This window comes from Oncorhynchus keta, chromosome 30 (assembly GCF_023373465.1).
Source record: "Oncorhynchus keta strain PuntledgeMale-10-30-2019 chromosome 30, Oket_V2, whole genome shotgun sequence".
Taxonomy (NCBI): domain Eukaryota; kingdom Metazoa; phylum Chordata; class Actinopteri; order Salmoniformes; family Salmonidae; genus Oncorhynchus; species Oncorhynchus keta.
The window spans coordinates 54671839-54693488 of NC_068450.1; the positions used below are offsets into that span (position 1 = coordinate 54671839).

At 47.4% G+C, this 21650-nt stretch overlaps 1 protein-coding gene across 1 annotated transcript; it reads right to left on the reverse strand.

The window, feature by feature from the left end:
* Positions 1–655: 655 nt before the first annotated feature.
* Positions 656–21517, reverse strand: LOC118363165 (alsin-like). The gene is given in 35 exon segments (XM_052488591.1): positions 656–2723; positions 2950–3046; positions 4647–4796; positions 4924–4985; positions 5078–5123; positions 5383–5559; positions 5935–6051; positions 6177–6334; positions 6583–6706; positions 6822–6986; positions 9085–9218; positions 9354–9431; positions 9559–9670; positions 9844–10008; positions 10180–10278; positions 10378–10443; positions 10576–10766; positions 10961–11027; positions 11315–11385; positions 12599–12727; positions 13002–13133; positions 13240–13402; positions 14571–14636; positions 14782–14971; positions 15310–15481; positions 15617–15814; positions 16692–16769; positions 16870–16966; positions 17192–17363; positions 18504–18855; positions 19122–19265; positions 19267–20105; positions 20317–20465; positions 20745–20849; positions 21393–21517. Coding segments are annotated over 34 exon segments (5019 nt in total). The 5' UTR covers positions 20765–20849; positions 21393–21517; the 3' UTR covers positions 656–2684.
* Between the last annotated feature and the right edge of the window lie 133 nt (positions 21518–21650).

Here is a 21650-nt window from a genome sequence, read left to right on the forward strand (position 1 = left end):
AGCGCTGTGAAAAAAAAACACAGCCAACGAGTGCTCAGCATATGTGGGAACTCCTTCAAGACTGTTGGAAAAGCATTCCAAGTGAAGCTGGTTGAGAGAATGCCAAGTGTCCAAAGCTGTCAAAGCAAAGGGTGGCTACATTGAATAATCTAAAACATATTTTGATTTGCCTAGTTCCACCCGGACAAGCATAATAGAACACCAGAACAGCTGCTCACCAATTTGACGGCTCCAACGCAGTTCCAGTTCCACTTCTGACACCACCAAAAGATCCTCTGATTGAATCTAAGCCTAAGACTGTCACACAGTCAACTCCTTACTGTGGACTTATTTACCAAGGTTTCATCAAACATCAGAAACTGGTTGTTTGTGATTTATGAAGTAATTTATTAAATCTAAGATTATCTTGCTGCACTTTAAAAGGCTTTGGATTTAAAAAGTTATTTTTGTATGGTCATTAATTCACCCCCTGCCTCTAGCTTTTTAGAAATGGGACAAAGCTTAGAGGATTGTCAGCAGCACTACAAATATTTACAAAACAGTCACCTTTGGCCTCTAATCTGACTGTTAAAACCAAAGTATCTAAACAATTAAACCAAACTAACAGGGAACAGACGGTTGAATTTTTAAAGGCAAACTTATACAGACACAAATGTCATTTAAAAAGGGAAATTTGTCAGCTCGCTTTATTGCCCTTTCTTTACATGAAGATGTACATTAGACAAAATGTTGACATCATTCCCCTAAAAAAGACCAACGTGACAACATACAGATAACGCTACCCAATTGAACACACCTTAACCTGGAAGTACAAGCAGTCACATTATAATCATAGAAGGAAGATGTATGTTGTCAGTCTATGGGTCCAAACACTTGATACATTTCCTATCATGCAGCACCTCATGTCATGTGTTTCAGGTGTAAACAAATATACAGAGAAATAACCAGTCCATGCCAAAGGAATTATTGGGGAAAATGGAGGTAAATCTTGGAATGACCATACAAATGACAAACAAGCTGGAAAAAAAAAAAAAAAAAAAAAAAAAAAAAGTTAACCAAATCAAATTCTGTTTAAAATAGCAATTCTTATGTACTGCGTGTTCCATCAAACACTCAATTCATAGTTGTAACAAACTATTTTCCCCAGATCAATAATTCTGCCTAGATTTGATATAAAAAAAAGAAAATTGCTTTTGGTATAACCGCTGTCTAACCGTCACAATGCCACTACAGCATGATCAGCCCCCAACTAGTTGAACAGAGACAGTTTCTTCAGGGTAGTGATTGCCTTGCAGGTAGTAACAAATACTGCATCATACTGTCATAAGACTGTCTGCATGAAAAGAGCACACCAAACAAATACATTAACAATATTGCTTCCTGGTAATAGCCTCCATCTGATTTGACGAACCCCAAACATGAACATTACATGAGCTATATATTGCAGGAAGAGATTTATAACAAAAAAAAGAAACAGTCTTCTACTGTGTGTTACCCATCAAATGTCAACATTTCATATAGGTGTTCATTTGAATTCCAGCTCTGGTGTACAATAACAAAGTGACCTGAACAAACAAACACCTTGTAGCATTATAAATACCGCGCAAACAGAGTGGTTATAAATACATAGGACGCAGTACGAAGGGAAATATTTTAAAAGGCTAGCATTTGAGGTGCACATTAGCTGGCTGTCATTTAACTGCATCACGTGAGAAACAGAGCGTCACCCAATCTCACATCTTCAAAAATCACCTGAATACAGAGCTGTATATTTCAGATTCCCCCCCAGAACAATGAACACAACAATAACACCAAAACTGTACCGAGTGTGCATTTGACATTTCAACTACAAAAACAACTTCATCTGGTGTTGCTCTGAGTGAGCGCAGGCTAGCGATCCGTACACAGCCTCAGATATCACGGAGGTTAAATCCTTTTTCGTGTTTTAAGTGGCATCAATGTGACGTATTGCGTTGGTCCATTAAATAACATGTGCTTTTGAGGGCTGAGGTCCAATGGAAGTTGCCACCTCATACTGTACATACAGGATGGTGTCTTGTTATTAGACAGGCTCCAAGTTCAGGGTGAGTCTCACTTGGATTTTAAACCTTGCAGTTTCTCTTCATAAACTTCCATTTCACTACCAGAGCTGGGTGACAAACGAGGCGGTTATCATCTCTGCCACTACTGTAGTGCGAATAGGAAATAGCCAGTCATATTCACAACAGTCCACGATCAAGCTAAAACTCCACTGGCTCGGCGCACATCACAGTAAGCCCCTATTCCAGACGGCTTCAAGGAGCAGGTTCCTTCATTCAGGGGCTAAGGAGTCACAAAGCCTATGGACAGATGAACTGGCCAAACTGCCAATACAGTTTTACAACACCTTGGGTTTACAGAGGTCAACCTGATCAATCAAGTAGGTGAATGAGCCTGATGACATGGTCACCAAAAGGAAGCGGATAGAGCGGGGAGCTGTGTGTGTGTTTACGTATGGGGGAGGGGATCCTGCTACGGGGGAACAGATGGACAGTCAGCAGCCTGTCTGTCAGTCATCGTGACCCTCCTGTGACGACCCTGAGACAGCATCACTCCAAACCTCTCCAATCCCTGCTCTCTAATTGGCTGACTGCCACTTTACATAGAGCTGCTGCAGTATACAATACAGAGATTCTCTGTGGTTCTTATGTGGTCTTCTCATGCTGGATCTGATAGTAACACGCCTGACGGACAGGGAAATAAACATGAATATATTATACAGATAGTTAGATTTATTTATTCCCTATGAAGTAGTGTGTTAAAGTGTGCATTGATCACATTAATATGTTATGAGTATCTGAATAAGTTGAATTTGAGTGCATGCATTTGGATGGTATCTGCCATAGAATGTATGCTGTGTGTGTGTGTGTGTGTGTGTGTGTGTGTGTGTGTGTGTGTGTGTGTATATACCTTGAGTGTGGTGAACATGATGCCGTGTTCTCCGTGCTGTACACAGGGGTCCATCAGGTCCTCTATCAGACTCACCTCTGACCCCAGGTTCCTGATCCTTAAGAGAAACATAGCCTTGGTTAACACAACCAGTCAAAAGTTTGAACACCTACTCATTCATGTTTTTTTTATTTATTTTTTTACTATTTTCTACATTGTAGAATATATAAATATACCTATTAAATAACACATGGAATCATGTAGTAACCAACAAAGTGTTAAACAAATCAAAACATATTTTATATGAGATTCTTCAAAGTAGTCACCCTTTGCCTTGACAGCTTTGCACACATGGCATTCTCTCAACCAGCTTCACCTGGAATGTTTTTCCAACAGTATTGAAGCGGAGCACTTGTTGGCTGCTTTTCCTTCACTCTGCCCCCCAATTCATCCCAAACCATCTCAATTGGGTTGAGGTTGGGTGATTGTGGAGGCCAGGTCATCTGAAGCAGCATTCCATCACTATCCTTCTTGGTCAAATACCCTTTACGCAGTCTGGAGGTGTGTTGGGTCATTGTCCTGTTGAAAAACAAATGATAATCCCACTAAGCCCCAACCAGATGGGATGGTGTATCGCTGCAGAATGCTGTGGTAGTCATGCTGGTTAAGTGTGCCTTGAATTCTAAATTATTCACAGACCATCAAAGCACCCACACACCTCCTCCATGCTTCATGGTGGGAACCACATATGCGGAGATCATCCCTTCACCTACTCAACATCTCGCAAAGACACGACGGTTAGAACCAAAAGTCTCAAATTTGGACTCAGACCAAAGGACAGATTTCCACCACAATGTCCATTGCTTGTGTTTCTTGGCACAAGCAAGTCTCTTCTTATTGGTGTCCTTCAGTGGTTTTTTTCTTCAGCAAGTCGCCCATGAAGGCCTGATTCACACAGTCTCCTCTGAACAGTTGATATGTGTGTTACTTGAACTCTGAAGTATTTATTTGGGCTGAAATGTCTGAGGCTGGTAACTCTAATGAACTTGTCCTCTGAGGCAGAGATAACTCTGGGCCTTCCTTTCCTGTGGCGGACCTCATGAGCCAGTTTCATCATAGCGCTTGATGGTTTTTGCAACTGCAGTTGAAGAAACGTTCAAAGTGCTTTAAATTTTCAGGATTGACTGACCTTCATGTCTAAAATAATGATGGACTGTCTTTTTTTGCCATAATATGGACTTGTTATTGTACCAAATAGGGCCATCTTGTGTATACCAGCACTACCTTGTCGCAACGGATTGGCTCAAACGCATTAAGAAAAGATATTCCACAAATTAACAAGGTACGCCTGTTAACTGAAATGCATTCCAGGTGACTACCTCATGAAGCTGGTTGTGAGAATGCCAAGCGTGTACAAAGCTGTCAAAGGCAAAGGGTGTCTACTTTGAAGAATCTCAAATATATTTTGATTTGTTTAACAATTTTTTGGTTACTACATGATTCCATGTGTGTTATTTCATAGTTTTGATGTCTTCACTATTATTCTACGATGTAGAAAATAGTACAAATAAAGAAAAACCCTGGAATGAGTAGGTGTGTCCTAACTTTTGACTGGTACTGTAAATATATTTGTAGTTCTGATTTGTAATTTGATGAAAATCAGATTTCTGTGCATCTCTCAGGAACATAGAGACATGTGTGTGTTCTCATCGACTCACCGGGCGCGCAGCACCACATAGAGGAACACAGGAAACAGGTCATCCATGGACCACAGGAAGTTATCCTCCAGAGATGACATCACTTCCTTTGTGATCTCCTCGAATGTCAGCTGGATCACCTGCAGCTTGTCAGATGGGGTGAACGTTGTGCTGACAAAAAAAAAAAAAAAAAAAAAACAGTCTTAATACACATCAACCACATTGAACTGCAATATCATAAGAGTGCATGGGACCCATTCATTCATGACGATATAGGACTGCTCTGGATAAAGCGTACCTGATCTGCTGTAAGGTCTCCGTTGCAGAGGCAAAACAGGCATCTTTTGTGCTGGACACAACCTAGAAAGAGGACAATCTAACATGTACTTGATGCAATGTTGTAATTCACCCACAGGAGGGCAGTGTGATTCAGAATGTACTTAGTGTCATACCTCAGTCTTCTCCCCCAGCACTGGAACCGAAACTGGCCAAAACTTACTGAAAGCAAAAGAGATGCATTTTAACATGTTATAACTACAGTTTTTTCCAGGTCAGGACAGTCAGGTTACACGATCGATAATCTTTTTATTTTTTTATTAAAAACATGGGTCCTTTTCATTTAGCCCCGTACAACTATCCTGACCTCGCAAGCCTACATTCTGTTTCGCTACATGGATTCAACAGAATGTAAGATGGCGAGATCAGAAGAGGCTACTATTCATTCCCAACCTCATTGGTCAGTCCGAGAGAGACTCACTGTTGCACGCCGAGGAAGGCGAGCAGGGCCACGTCCGGCTGTTTGTTGAGGCGGAGGACACACTCCCAGTACACGTCGTCCTCCTTCTCCTTCTCCAGGGCGTACAGGGTGAAGAGAGGGGGGTAGAGACGAGGCAGCAACACCGGCAGGAGCAGAGCGGAGCTACTCACCACACGCCTGGGGAAACCACACACACACAGGACATCATTCAACACACATTCAGGGGCTTAAATACTTCATTTTTCTTCTGGAAGGAAACAGTATTTAAAGAACAAGTGACATGTGTTCTTTTTACACAAGACATACTGTAACGTAATCTTCTATAGTTTTGTACATAATCCTCCATAGGTAGCTCCCATTGGACCCTGCACGGCAAAACAGATCCATGATATAGAGGTGTTCTCAATCAAATAAACACCCAAATACATAGCCTACATATTTATCTAGAAGTCATCTAAGACTACGGATTCAGTATATGACTGCTGCGTAGCCACACCACTGAAGACTCTCCACAGGCTCCAACCAGGGAGGGTGGATATGCTATGGTCGTACCCAGGTTTGGGGGATTCTAGCTGGGTGTCTGCGCAGTTGGAGTCCTTCTTGTCCTGGGGGTCAGAGGATGGTTCAGGGATCGCTCCACCCTCCTCAGGCAGATCTGGAAACAGGAACCTGAAAGACAAAACACCACATATTCAGTACATCACACATACAGCACATGGCTTAAACAGGCTAGCCTAGGGCCAAACGGAATGGAAAAATAGTATCCAACTGTTTAAGGCAACACACACACACACCTGACGAGCTGGAAGATGCGGGCCAGGTAGGACATGATCTCGTTAACAGCCTGCAGCAGAAGACGGCGGTTGGCCCCCACCCCCACGTAGGTCATCCTGTAGACAGCCACCAGGGTCTCCATCAGCCTGCCCAGGGGGTGCAGGGGCATGTCACATGCCTGGGGGGGGGGGGGCACATAATGGAGGACAGAGAAGGTTAATGTGTGAGTTTCAGGTTAGAATTAAAGAGTAAATCAGTATGAACAAGGACACCTCAGAACGACGGTTCAGACATCTCTTCATGATTATTAGAAAAACAACTTAACCGATACTGAAAGATATTGCTTGGCAGACACGTTGGTGCGTGGGTCCATTGGCTGAGGGGGATTAGGCGGGTTAGTAAGTCACCTGGGGGTCGTTGGCTCACCTTGACGAGGTAACGCCGGATACTGTCATACTTCTCCATGGTAACAGGACCAACATGCTGCTGAGGGATGAACTCCAGACTCTCCAGCATTCTGTTTTGAGTCCGACTCAGGTTCATCTCCGGGCTGCAACACACACACACCAATATCACTTAGACTACTGTACTGTGTGTGAGTGAGAGAGTGAAATAGCGAGTGAATGTGAGATGGAAGTACTGTGTGTGGTCGCTGTTCTCTCTACCTGTCTCTGTGCTGTCTCCTGCTGGTGGTCAAGGCTACAGCAATGTTCTCCCAGGCTCGCTGGTTCTCTCCCTGACCAGGGGCCTCACAGCCCAGCCTCATCCAACACTCCTCAAACACTACCCTCCACTTCTCCTCCGGAGGCACTGCCAGGCGCCCCAGCTTACTGGAGACGCACATACAAGGAATTAATACACATTTTCTATGTTCACATACACATTCACTTGACCGGGTTCATTTCAAAACGATCAAACCTTTTTTCAAGGCATAGATGCCCTGCAGACAGACAGCCTTACAATTTATTTGTGTGTGTGTGTGTACACACACACACACACACACACATACATATATATATATATATATATATATATAAAGAAGGTCGACGACATCCGATCCTCGTTTGCGAAGTCAAACGACACCGCTGGTTCTGCTCACACTGCCCTACCCTGTGCTCTGACCTCTTTCTCCCCTCTCTCTCCAGATGAAATCTCGCGTCTTGTGACGGCCGCCCGCCCAACAACCTGCCCGCTTGACCCTATCCCCTCCTCTCTTCTCCAGACCATTTCCGGAGACCTTCTCCCTTACCTCACCTCGCTCATCAACTCATCCCTGACCGCTGGCTACGTCCCTTCCGTCCTCAAGAGAGCGAGAGTTGCACCCCTTCTGAAAAAACCTACACTCAATCCCCCCGATGTCAACAACTACAGACCAGTATCCCTTCTTTCTTTTCTCTCAAACTCTTGAACGTGCCGTCCTTGGCCAGCTCTACCGCTATCTCTCTCAGAATGACCTTCTTGATCCAAATCAGTCAGGTTTCAAGACTAGTCATTCAACTGAGACTGCTCTTCTCTGCATCACGGAGGCGCTCCGCACTGCTAAAGCTAACTCTCTCTCCTCTGCTCTCATCCTTCTAGACCTATCGGCTGCCTTCGATACTGTGAACCATCAGATCCTCCTCTCCACCCTCTCCGAGTTGGGCATCTCCGGCGCGGCCCACGCTTGGATTGGGTCCTACCTGACAGGTCGCTCCTACCAGGTGGCGTGGCGAGAATCTGTCTCCTCACCACGCGCTCTCACCACTGGTGTCCCCCAGGGCTCTGTTCTAGGCCCTCTCCTATTCTCGCTATACACCAAGTCACTTGGCTCTGTCATAACCTCACATGGTCTCTCCTATCATTGCTATGCAGACGACACACAATTAATCTTCTCCTTTCCCCCTTCTGATGACCAGGTGGCGAATCGCATCTCTCTGGCAGACATATCAGTGTGGATGACGGATCACCACCTCAAGCTGAACCTCGGCAAGAAGGAGCTGCTCTTCCTCCCGGGAAGGACTGCCCGTTCCATGATCTCGCCATCACGGTTGACAACTCCATTGTGTCCTCCTCCCAGAGCGCTAAGAACCTTGGCGTGATCCTGGACAACACCCTGTCGTTCTCAACTAACATCAAGGCGGTGGCCCGTTCCTGTAGGTTCATGCTCTACAACATCCGCAGAGTACGACCCTGCCTCACACAGGAAGCGGCGCAGGTCCTAATCCAGGCACTTGTCATCTCCCGTCTGGATTACTGCAACTCGCTGTTGGCTGGGCTCCCTGCCTGTGCCATTAAACCCCTACAACTCATCCAGAACGCCGCAGCCCGTCTGGTGTTCAACCTTCCCAAGTTCTCTCACGTCACCCCGCTCCTCCGCTCTCTCCACTGGCTTCCAGTTGAAGCTCGCATCCGCTACAAGACCATGGTGCTTGCCTACGGAGCTGTGAGGGGAACGGCACCTCATTACCTCCAGGCTCTGATCAGGCCCTACACCCAAACAAGGGCACTGCGTTCATCCACCTCTGGCCTGCTCGCCTCCCTACCACTGAGGAAGTACAGTTCCCGCTCAGCCCAGTCAAAACTGTTCGCTGCTCTGGCCCCCCAATGGTGGAACAAACTCCCTCACGACGCCAGGACAGCGGAGTCAATCACCACCTTCCGGAGACACCTGAAACCCCACCTCTTTAAGGAATACCTAGGATAGGATAAGTAATCCTTCTCACCCCCCCCTAAAAGATTTAGATGCACCATTGTAAAGTGGCTGTTCCACTGGATGTCATAGGTGAATGCACCAATTTGTAAGTCGCTCTGGATAAGAGCGTCTGCTAAATGACTTAAATGTAAATATATATATATATATTTTTTGTTTTAAACACTAAAGATCAAAACCAAAAATCTTTAAATATGCTAATCCTCCACCATACTAAAACCAATGGCACAGAGACGTACACAGCGCGACCCTTGTCCCCATCTGAGTCGTAGAGGTTGGGTTTGAAGAAGGATCCGGTGACCTTCAGGCCGGAGCCCCACTCCCCGGTGAAGGAGCCCTCAAAGTAGTCCCCATTAGGCATAGTCAGCACACCCTGAGAGATAGGGACAGCAATGTGCTGTATTATACACGTGTCTGCTTAAATGTAGGCGAAATGTGTATGAGTGCAAGCTGTGTGTGTGAGAGAGAGTGTTCAGGCTTGTTTGTGTGCCGCTCCTCTTTCACTGACCTTTCCGTTGAGAGTCCAGTCCTCAGAGAACTCTCCTTCATATGTGGTGTTGTCCTCAGACAGCAGGACCCCTGTGCCCTGAGACAGCGAGAATTAAATAAAAAAAAAAGCTAAATGGAGAGGTGATCCTCTTCCTCTCCTCTAACACCTTGGTGCTAACGTTCAGCTAGCATCAGGAGGAAGAACCCCACTGACCAGAACTCACTTGCATCTTGTTGTTGTTGAAGGCTCCCTCGTAGTACAGGCCAAACTGGGTTACTATGACGCCCGTGCCCTGCCGCTGGTCATCCTGCCACATGCCCATGTACTTCTCTCCTCTGACGGAACAACACAGGTCACCACGTAACATCAGCACTTCAGATACACTAATACCCCTTTCACACTATCAATCCAACCCCAATCGTACTGAGCTAGCTGGATGCGTAACCAGGCCAGTTCGGTACAGTTTAGCGCGGTAGGATGAAAAGGGTGGGCTGGAGCGGTCCACTACCTGGTGATGTCATCAAAGACCCCGTAGCCCGTCTTCTTGTCGTGCACCCATTGGCCGATGAAGACGCTGGGGGAGGAGGAGTTCAGCGTGCCGCTGCGCAGCATCCCATGACCGTGGCGCATGTTGTCCTGGAACGAGCCCTCGTACAACTCACCTGTAGCATACCTGCATAGACGACAGTCACATTGGTAGGATACACAGCGGAAACCCTACAGCCGATGTACACAGACGTGCCTGCAAACTCCAGGTCAAGCTTTTTTTTTTTAAAGTGATTTTTTAACCTTAAGGGTCTTTCTTAAATAATGTTGAACTCCTCACAAAGCCAAACAGACTCACTTGTATGTTCCGATGCCGTGCATCTTCCCTTCTTTCCAGTGGCCTTGATAGTGGTCGTTCAGGTTCAACGTCTTGCTGGGCATAACGTAATCTCCAAAACTACGACCCATAAACAAACAGCAGAACAATGAGAAATGCCTTTATTTCTGACTAGAGTGATTGATACATTGATTTATTGATCGATTTACACTGACTGACCCATCCTCCAGTCCGTTCTTGAACGTCCCCGTGTAAATTCTCCCATCAAGCCACTTCACCATACCCCTGGAAACAAGGACACATGCACAACAAGTCAGCGCTTTCCTACAACCCCTCAATTTTCTATTAATTGTGACTGTACAGAAGTGGAACCAGAAGTACAAGGTCCTGATTCCCTCCTTCCCCAGCTAGACCCACCTCCCATTGGGCTTGCCGGCCAGCCAGCGACCCTCGTAGGTGGCCTCCTTCAGACGGCTGTCCTTGTAGAAGGTGTAAGAGGCGGTCCGGGAGATGGGAGGCTCCGCCCTCTGCCCTGCCCCTGAGCCTGACTGCCCCGCCCCAGTCATGGCCTGGTCCACCGCCTGGTTGATTGAGCGAAGCCACTTGGCCTGAAGAACACAGGTCGGTTAATAGTCATATTGAAGTGAATTTAATTTAACTGAATGGGTTGTTACACCGTCTGTCACCACACGCTCCACAAACAGAACCCAACTAGGCAACTTTAGCTCTACAAAGACAACCACTACATACTTGTAACCTGAGCAGTTGAGTAGTGAAGCCTGGCTATTGGCTAGTGGCCTACCTTCTCCATGGAAGAACAGGCCAACAGGGTGAAGGTCTCCTCAGGTGAGATCAACTTCAGTCCATGCCTGGATGGAACATAGCACAGCTCAGCTGAAGCAGCGCTTCCCTAACTCGTTCCTGGGGACCCCAAGGGGTGCACGTTTTGGTTTTTGCCCTAGCACTACACAGCTGCTTCAAATGATCAAAACTTGATGATTAGTTGAATCAGCTGTGTAGTGCTTGGGAAAAAATTAAATAAATTGTGCACCCTTTGGGGTCCCCAGGACAGAGTTTGGGAAACGCTGAGCTAAGGGGTCAATAACACACCAGTTAAACACTCTGATTGGACAGATAGGGTGATTGACAGACTCACAGGCCAGTGTTCTCCTCCGGGATGGGCTCGACCCACAGTGTGGCCAATGGGAAGACGTGGTGGGTGGAGAACTGCAGGAGAGGGAGGGGAGAGCGAGACCTCAGTATGCCGATACACTCAGCTACAGTACACTGGTTCAACAGTCAGGGAAGTAGTCAGGGCACTGGAGCTAACACAGTCACCTAGGAGATGCCAATATGCATGGCACATGGAGAGGCGAGGGCGACAGGGCACGAGGCAGGCCGACAGACACAGCACACATAAGGTGGAACCGACGGGGATTAAAAACGCTCACTACGTCATCAAAACACAAGAAATGCTCTCCTTGGAATTAAACATAAATCAAAAAGGAACAGAAACTGTTTGACAGAAGTGAACCTGAGACGGCTGATCCTCACATGTTGTGTCACATGGTTTCAGAGTAATGATAACTAAGGCTCCAGATAACAAAAAATACAAATAAAAAAGTGGGCCAAAAGGCATCTTGGTTAAATAACCAAGACGCACACGTTGGGAAGACCCAATAACGTCAGTCTTATCTTTTTAGATTTGCGTTTATATTGATGTCTATGTTGCTATGACTACGACGAGGTCATAGAATTCGGCAATATACTACAGAGAGCCTTAGTTATTAAAAAGTATCAGTTCAGCTAGCATCAGAGGGCAAGGGGGCACTGGGCTCGGCTGAGGAGAAGCTGCACTCTGTAGAGTGGTGTACAGACCCCGCTCTGGGGCTCCTGATGTTCAGGAGCAGTTGTATTATTTAAAGCCTGAGGGAGAAGGCAGAGAAGGTAAATAACCTCCATTCTTGACTCTTTACTGCGAGCTTCAAGAAATCAAGGCTTATTCCAGCCAGGTGTTAGTACACCATATGTGCATGAAGAAGATCAGAAAAACTGTGTCTGTCTGTGTGGGTGTTACTTCAAGCTGGGAAGCCAGTGTTTGTGGTTTAGGACAGGCAGAAGGTGCCTAAAGAGCTGCTACATCAAGCCTACATCCTAAGCCAAGCCCTGGCCACACGGGGGCGCTGCATATGACTAGGGGTCAGTACACTGGCTGCTGCTGCTGCATACTTACAAGGCTTTTATAGGGAACCACGCCCTGATAGGACAAAGACAAACACACAACTTGATAGGAGTCAGTCAACACACCAGATATATTCATATCAAATGCTCTGAGGGTGTTAACTCAGTTTTTTTAAGTGAAAGAAAGAACAAACGAACTAAAAGGACATTGGCACCTTTGTAAGAGCCAGCTGTAAGAGCTGTGAGGAGCTGTGTTTACCTGAGCGTGAACGAGTGCATCGTTGAAGAGGATGAACCAGTTGACAGAGAACCTTCCAGAGTTCTGTAGCGTCAGGGCCTTGTTACTGCTCTCACAGATCAGCCTCCGGCGGGGCTTACGCAGGGAATCCTAGAACAGGAATGGGACAAGAGGTTAAGAGGTTGATAAACTGGAGATTTTGGGCTGAATGAAAGCTCTTATACCCATTTCACACTATGGAGCCAAACCCAAACCAAGCTGTACTGTGGTGGCCTGACTATAAAATCCACCATAGTTGCTGGAACCATTGAAAGGACAATGTGAAAAGAAAATATCTGAGCGAGCACAGTATGGTTGGCATTGGCTCAATAGTGTGAATCTGGCACTGATTACTGTGGTCAAACCAACTGACCAGGCCACTGACCGTCATCTTGCCAGGGAAGCTCTTCCAGAAGTGGTATGTGTACTCTGCCTCCTTCCTCCTCCTCTTCAGATGAAGAGCCAAGGCCTCAAACTTAGAGCAGCCGTCCTGCAGCTTCTGGTAGTCCACTGAGCTCTGGAGAGACCGAGACAGAGACAGAGAGACACAAGAAAGTGAGTATGTATGAAGGTGTGTGAGCGTGTGTGTGTGTGCACGCCCCGGTCCTAGTTCCTCTACGTACCACCTCAAAGCAGGTTCCCAGTTTGAGCAGCAGCCTGCCATACTCGTGAAGGTGTCTCATGGGCAGGTAGAAGAGCGTCACCAACAGGTCACTCAGAGGAATGTTCTCCTCGCTGGACTCTGCCAGCCGCTGCAACAGCTCTGGACACTTCCCAAAGAATTCTCTGAGCAGAGGAACAGGGGATGGAGGGAGGACGGGGAAGAGAGGAGAGATGGAAAAGGAAATAAAGAGATTGTTTTTTTTCAGTTAAAAGCATGAGAAGGGTAATTTAGTCGCTCTTGGTTGAAGCCTTGATGAAGAAACACATTGGTTTATAATTAAGCAATAAGGCGCCTCGGGGGTTTGTGGTATATGGCCAATATACCACGACGCAACACTGAGTCCCTGGATACAGCCCGTAGCCTGATATATTGGCCATATACCACAAACCCCCGAGGTGCCCTATCGCTATTATAAACTGGTTACCCACGTAATTAGAATAGTATTAAAAAAATTTGTCATACCCATGGTACTGTCAGCCAATCAGCATTAAAGACTCTTACCACCCGTTTCATAATTAAAAATAATCCATAAGAATTCATCTTTTGACTTTTCCCTTTCCAATTAAAGCTGCATGAGCTTCCTGAGTCTCGTGTGCAGAATTACGAGGCATCAAACAGCTGTCCTCTGACACAGGCCTAGGTAAATGCCAAGGATAATGAGCACACAGGCCTAGGTCAAGGATAATGAGCACACAGGCCTAGGTCAAGGATAATGAGCACACAGGCCAATGTCAAGGATAATGAGCACACAGGCCTAGGTCAAGGATAATGAGCACACAGGCCTAGGTCAAGGATAATGAGCACACAGGCCTAGGTCAAGGATAATGAGCACACAGGCCTAGGTCAAGGATAATGAGCACACAGGCCTAGGTCAAGGATAATGACCACACAGGCCTAGGTCAAGGATAATGAGCACACAGGCCTAGGTCAATGTCAAGAATAATGAGCACACAGGCATAGGTCAATGATAATGAGCACACAGGCCAATGTAAAGGATAATGAGCACACAGGCCTAGGTCAATGTCAAGGATAATGAGCACACAGGCCTAGGTCAATGTCAAGGATAATGAGCACATAGGCCTAGGTCAATGTCAAGGATAATGACCACACAGGCCTAGGTCAATGTCAAGGATAATGAGCACACAGGCCTAGGTCAATGTCAAGGATAATGAGCACACAGGCCTACGTCAATGGTAAAGATAATGAACATATAGTATAATGGGCACGCAAATGGTAAGGATAATAAGCTAGGGCTGCTAGATGTCCTAGTGTGTGTGTGTACACACTCACAGCGAGGGCTTGGCCAGAGCCTGGAAGCCCCCCATCACCAGGAAGTTACCCACAGAGCAGCAGTACCTGGCAGAGAGCGATGACGAGTGAGAAGGAATGGAAAGAGGAGAGAAGGGGAGGTCATTATCCACACAGAACTGCATGTAAACAACCTGTTAAAAACCAGTGGGAGTGTCAGACATTGTGCGTTTGTGTACACAACAGTACATACTCATTGTACGTGTCCAGGAAGATGCTGGCATGCTCCAGCATAACCAGGCTTTTAAACTCCCGGCGGCGGCGCAGGTTGGCGGTGAGGGAGGCAGAGTGCTGGCCAGTCAGGTGACACAGGCGGCTATAACACCTCACCAGGCTCCGTAGCAGCACTGTGGACGCCGGGTCTAGAGCTGTACTCAACGACTCTGAGGGGTAGACGGAGAACACACCACACACACACCTGTTAACAAACACTATGCGAAAGAACACACATCCAAGAGAAATCAACCTAATACTTACTAACTTACTCTATTTCAGCACACAGTTAACCAAAAGTCACAGGTCTGTATGAACAACAACATTATGTAAGCAAAATGTAAGCTTTATGCCAGATCTTTTTGAACACGGACCGTTCACTTTTATTTGTTGCTTTTGATTGGACATGGTTACCGTTATAATAAAAAAACGAATCCTTCCCTCTCTCCCTAACCTCTGACCCATGGCCTCTGTCCAGCGGAGCTGTAGCTGCAGCAGTAGTTCTCACCCAGGTCCAACAGGGGGCGCAGGATGTGGTTCTTCACAGAGCTCAGCTTGCAGTAGAACTTCCTCTCGGCAGTAGCCAGCTCGTGGAGGCTGGCGATGAAACCCATGACGTTGCGGTCGGCTAGCGCCACGCAGCTCTGGCCCCCCGCAAACACACCGCTCACGTAGCCCAACTAAAACACGGATACACAAACCCACATCACCGTCAGGCCAAATGGCAGTTGAAATCACGAAGCAGATGCTTACTACAATAAAAATCGAACATAGCAGGGGTTCAGTACTGTGGGTGTGTGTGATCCACTACTCACGTTCATGCAGAAGGGGAGCAGCACTGGTTGCTGGGTGTAGCTGTACCCCTCCGTCTGGTCCTGGGGTGTGTCCTGCACCCCCTCTCTGACCTGCTGTCCGCTATAGTAAAGGATGGGCTGATAACAGTCCCCATCGGCCAGGAGGAGGGTGTGCTGCGCCCCCGCACCCACGTCCCAGACACGGATCCCCTCAGACAGCTACAGGGTCACACCAGGGACAAACATAGCAGATCAGGGTTGGGAGCTCGATCCCCGGCCGAGTCACACCAAAGACTGTAAAAATGGGACCTGACGCGTCTCTGTTTGGCAATCAGCATTAAGGAGATTGATTGGAGGGAAGGCTCTGCGATAGACTAGTGTCCTGTCCAGGGGGTGTATTTGTACATCAAGCTGCCTCATGCTACAGATAAAGGAGATACACGCCAAGGCTACTCACGCTTTTACAAACAGTCCTGCACAAATATATTTGTCCTATGATATGCGATCACTGTAAGCAACGGAGGGTGCTTTTCCATTGAGACTTAGCCCCACACCCGGGTGTCTCCTGTGTTTTATGTTGAGGTCGTCTTATTGTGTTTCTATCAGGAGACTGGTGGCGAGCAGAAACAACAACCTCCGCATCATTCAAGACCGTTGCTTCGTGAGGTGTTCAAGTTCACAGTTCGTTAAATAAAAATCCGAAAAGAACCCAGGGCTTGGCTCCAAGTCAGAGCAGGGCCGCTGGAGCCATGGCCCAGTGAGACGCAGGAGCCGGCGAGCGTTGAAGGAAACACTGGGTTAAATCCCCAGTGGAAATGTGGCATTATTGTTCTACGACGGAGAGTGCTTTAAATCTCTGTTGCAGAGTTTATTCATGTGGGTATATAAGGTTAGCAGTGTTTCTCCTAGTGTTTCTCCTTCTCCTTGTTTTCAGCAGCCGTGGCCAAGGTAGCAGGGAGCCAAAGAACACCCTTCACATGCATTGCCCAGCGATGGGGTGTCGCTGCTGGATGAATAAAGGAGGAATACTGGCTTGGTGTGTGCTAATGATTACTGTATGGGCACCATTTTCCTCAATTAAAAGAAACACACTTACCTTGGCAAGGCGAGGGATAGTAGTAGGAGATGCCATGTGTCCCAGCTGGCCAGAGCTGTTACTACCCCAGGAGAAGACCTTGAACACACACACACACGCACACAAACACACAAAATGTTCACACAGTTGGGAGGAATCCCTCAAGACTCCCACGAGGAGTGATAATATAGTTTCTGACCTGGGACTGTGCAGTCAGGGCCAGGGAGTGATGTGCCCCAGCAGCCACAAGCACCACCTCCTTACTGCTCAGGCACTTGACGCACAGTGGCTGCAGCCTGCAGGTCAGAAACACCTCTCAGTCAACAACCAGGGCCAAAGCATTTCAGAGTAGGAGTGCTGATCTAGGATCAGGTCCGACCTGTCCATGTAATCTTATTTATCGCAAAAGCCAAACAGATTCTAGGTCAGATTCAGCGCTCATACTCTGATGCTTTACTGGCCTACACAACTGTCAATCATGGTTCTCATCCCCCAACGATTGATGTAGAGTGGACACTGACCTGGGGAGGTTGTCCCCGTGGCCTAGCTGGCCCTCCTCGCCCCGCCCCCAGCTCCACACCTCGGTCTGCAGGGAGGGGAGCAGCTCCCCCGCCTCTGGAAGCCCTCCCACAGGGGTGAGGGGCACCGCTCGCACCCTGGGCCGGCTGGCCCTCCGCAGCAACCTGGGGGACACTACAGACGGAGACAGACCGATATGTTTCTTAAAATGGTACATTTTCTACGCTTCCTCCCAAAACATGTTCTGTTACGGCGGTCAACTGCTGTTAATGTTACAGATGAAGTCCTCTCTGTTCCACAGGTGAGTGTAAACAACTGTAAAGAAATGCTCAGGATGACTGGTTTAGTCATGGAGTGATCATCTACTCTGGAAATACAAAACATTTCTAAGCCCCTGCAATAACCCAGAAACGCAGCCCTCACAGCATCCTCCAGACGACGAGGGATTGAGCCCCGCTGGAGACAGGTCCTGTACCACAGTAGAGAGTATGGGAGGGACTGTTAATGATGACAGACAGACCGAGACGGCACTGGGGAGGCATTGGTTGGTTGGTTGCTCCCACAGAGAGAGCCATCTGCCAGCCCAGAGAGAGAGCCATCTGCCAGCCCAGAGAGAGAGCCATCTGCCAGCCCAGAGAGAGTGTCTATCCAGTGAGCAGTGAGCTGTCTATCCCCTTCTTGGCTGCAGCAGAGAGCGAATAATAATCATTTGGTGGGTGTTTTAATTTGTCCCGTTTCACAGGACATGTTCAAGCGTGTATTATACCCATGTGTCAAATTAGTTTCTTGCATATCCAAAATTCACTTAAGACAACCTCAGAGAGCTAGGGACAAATCCTGCCTTTCAGCTTTCACCCTACCAAAGTGACAATAGAAGATAACGCCATTACTGCAGGCCCTATCACTGACTGTTTCTCAAGAGATTATTAGGCCAGATATATTTTTTTTTCACACCGACTTCCCCAGCTCTCTCCTTCCCTCTCGCTCCCTTCTTCTCAATCTTATTCTCACACCCTCCCCTCCTTACTGTAACCCTTCTGGTTAAGTCCTCACATTAATATGGCCTCACATTCCTCTATGGCAGAGTGCTTTAATCTCAGAACACACACACACACACACACACACACACACACACACACACACACACACACACACACACACACACACACACACACACACACACACACACACACACACACACACACAGGATGAGTTGGGACACACACGCATACTTACACATCAGAGTATAGGAGGAAGATAAGGATAAGAGGCGATGAGCAGAGGAGGATGATAAGAGACGAACAGCGTATCTACCCTGAGAGAGGAGTCCAGGCAGAGAGAGACGTCGACTCAGGCCCTCTGCTTCCTCCTCACGGATATCCCCCGTGCTGCAGCTCTTCTTCCCCTGCATGGACTCCTCCAGACGCACCCGCACCTCCGCAGGTCCCCCTGGAAGCCCACCGGGTACTCCTGCTACACCCCCAACCCCAGGGTAGTAGTAGTTAATCATCTTCTTCAGGGACAGAGCCTCGTAGGTGGAGACCACTCTCTCGCCCACGGCGGAGGCACAGGATGAGACCAGGTTGTTGAGGGCAGAGCTGGTGGTCACTGGCATGACCCCGGGGATGAGATCAGAGGTCAGGAGGTCAAGGCTATCTGCTGGGGGCTGAAACAAACACAAGGTGCATTAGGCAACACACAAAAGAAAACTGACAGAAACAGGAAGACTTCCTATGAAAAGCACATTTTAGTTATCCTTAGCAAAAATGTTTTAACTTTGAGTGCCTTAATGAACACAACCCAGGAAACACAGCATGACAGCTCATTGTCACTTTTCAAAGACCTCAAACTACAAGAAAGTCAATTTGTCACCCACCAAGTACGCAACATTGGGTAGCTTTAGGCTTAAAGCATCAACTCATCACTACTAACCTGAAAACTTGCTCCTGCTATGGTCATCTTGGCAGTCTCCTCAGCCAAAGAGGTGTCAGACAGTTTCTTGAGATATTCTTTCACTGCCTGATCATCAGGGTAGGGGAGTTCAGAGACCCTGCACCCCCACACCTCGATCAGAGTCTGTCCCAGAAGCAGAGATGTCAGCATCTGTGGTGGTCAAGACTTCCCCATTCTGTGCCACTGTCCTCCCCCTCTCATAGTCTGTATGTTCTGTTATGGATGGATGGGGACCTGGCGCTGAGGCAGAGGTATGAGAGGAGAGGAGGGGCTCTGAAGGGGAGCTCAGAAGCCCTAGTGGAGGGGACCTTCCAGGCCCCAGCCTGGCCTCTCCTTCAGCCAGCAACTCCACCCCTAGGGGGCAGTAATGACTATCTGAGATAATGACGTGGTCCTCCTTGTCCGTCATGGTGTAGAGCAGCTGGTTGCACTGGCCACACTTGTCTGGCAGGGGCCGCCGAGACTCCTGAGGTGGTAGGCAACGCACCAAGGCAAGGCTGTGGAAGGCCCCACAGGCCACCTGAAGGACATGTCTGCCCACCAGGTGCTCCACCTTTTGGGGCTTCCAAACGGGGAAGATGGTGGTGACCAGGCCCAGCTGGCAGCCGCTGCCCCAGGCCCACACCTCGTGCTGGGCAGAGAGAGCAAGGGAGTGCTGCTCCCCGCAGGCCAGCTCCATGACCCGGATGGTATGGGGGGGGCTGGTGTCGGGGTCCATGATAGCCACTGGAGTAGGGTTGGGGACTACAGTGAGGCTGGACAGGCCACACTGGCCGAACGAGTTCTCCCCCCACATGTGGACCCCGCCATCCTCGGTAAGCGCCCCGCTATGGAAACTGCCCGCTGCCACGGCGACCACGCGCTGGCCACTGAGAGCGCTCTCTAGGACAGGCTTCAGGGGGCCCACCTCCGACACCTGGCTCTGTTTCCATGGGAACTCACCGAAGCTGTACACCTGCCCGCCTAAATACACCACAACACAACATTCCAGTTATTAGACAAGAGGAGCTGTTAGAAATGATTGCCAGTAGTATGTGTACATAAGTAATTTTAAAAAACAAAGCAAAATAAATGTAATTATTTAATTTAATTATTTAATTATAGATCAAGTAGGCTAATCATAAATGTCATTATATCATTGCCATTATATCAAAGGCTGTCCATTGACTCTCACCCTCCACCAGTAGAACCCCATGGCGTGTTCCCAGGGCAGCCTGCAGCACAGGCCTGGACAGGAGCACTCTCTCTGGGGTGACACTATAGGAGTAGCCCTTCCAGGTGTGGAGTGACCCTCGCTCCCCTGAACTGTCCTCCTCACCAGAGCTGTAGAATACATACAGAAGTAGACAGTCAGTCAAACAGACAGACAGACATTGTTGACAAGTCATGTCTCAAGGATTCTGAACAACCACACTGATATAGCATACATTGTTTTTGAATTACCAAGATAAAACATGCCCTGGAACAGAAGTTATAGTAGCTAGCTAGAGAAACAACAAGAGCTTTGGGAGGGCATAGACTTCCACGAAAAATATTATTTGTTGTCATACGATGATCACATAACATTTTATTGACAACACCCTACCTATGGGCTTTACATACCTTTTCCTCTGGGACTCCATCACTGAGATTTATCCATGGCAATGCTGATGCATAGACTGGTGAAATTCAACTTGAAAAACTCCAAATCCGTTTCTAAATTCAGCCCTGTATCGAATACGGTAAACATTGGACACTTACAAAAATGACTAGCTAATGGTAACACTGCCTAACTGAATTGCATACAGACCCTACAGGTAGCTAGGGTGGCTTCAGAATAACCAGCACGAGTGACAGTACGCGAAAGCTTGTGCTGTTGTTGACAGGAGAGAGATTTTCTTTTCAAGGTTTACATGGCTAGCTGTCAATCATGTGGGAGTGAGGTAAACTAGCGAACACTGACCCCCCTATTTGAGTAGCCAGCTAACTAACGTTAGCAAGTTACTAGTAGCTATTTATTTGATGAAATACTATTTTCAGTCCATTAGCTAATGCGTTTGCTTGAAATGACGCAACTAGCTCGGAGGATCACGTCATAATTACTTAGAAGCCTTTGACAGTCTCAGTACTGTATTGACTTCGTTATAGTCTCCGTATAACTATCGTTAAATAGCAACTCGGAGCTGACATGTATCCTCCCACTTGCTTCTTGTACTGTAGCTACTAACCATGTATTATTTACAATCTGAGATACAATTGTCTTTCACTTACCGGTCCCCTGACCATATCAATTTTTTTCATAAACCTGTGAAATGTACAGCGACTGAGTCATGCAAGAGATTAGCTGGCTAGCTAATTGCTATCCTTTTTATTTTCGCTTTGTCGTTGTGACCACAAGTTGAACGGAAGCCGAGAGGCCTCAAAGCGTGCGTATTTTCTTGCCTTTCAAAAAAATAAATTATTACATCGATTCTGTCAAGTGGCTTAGCTTTGTTAGCTATCTATTTTGAAATACACCAGATATGGAAT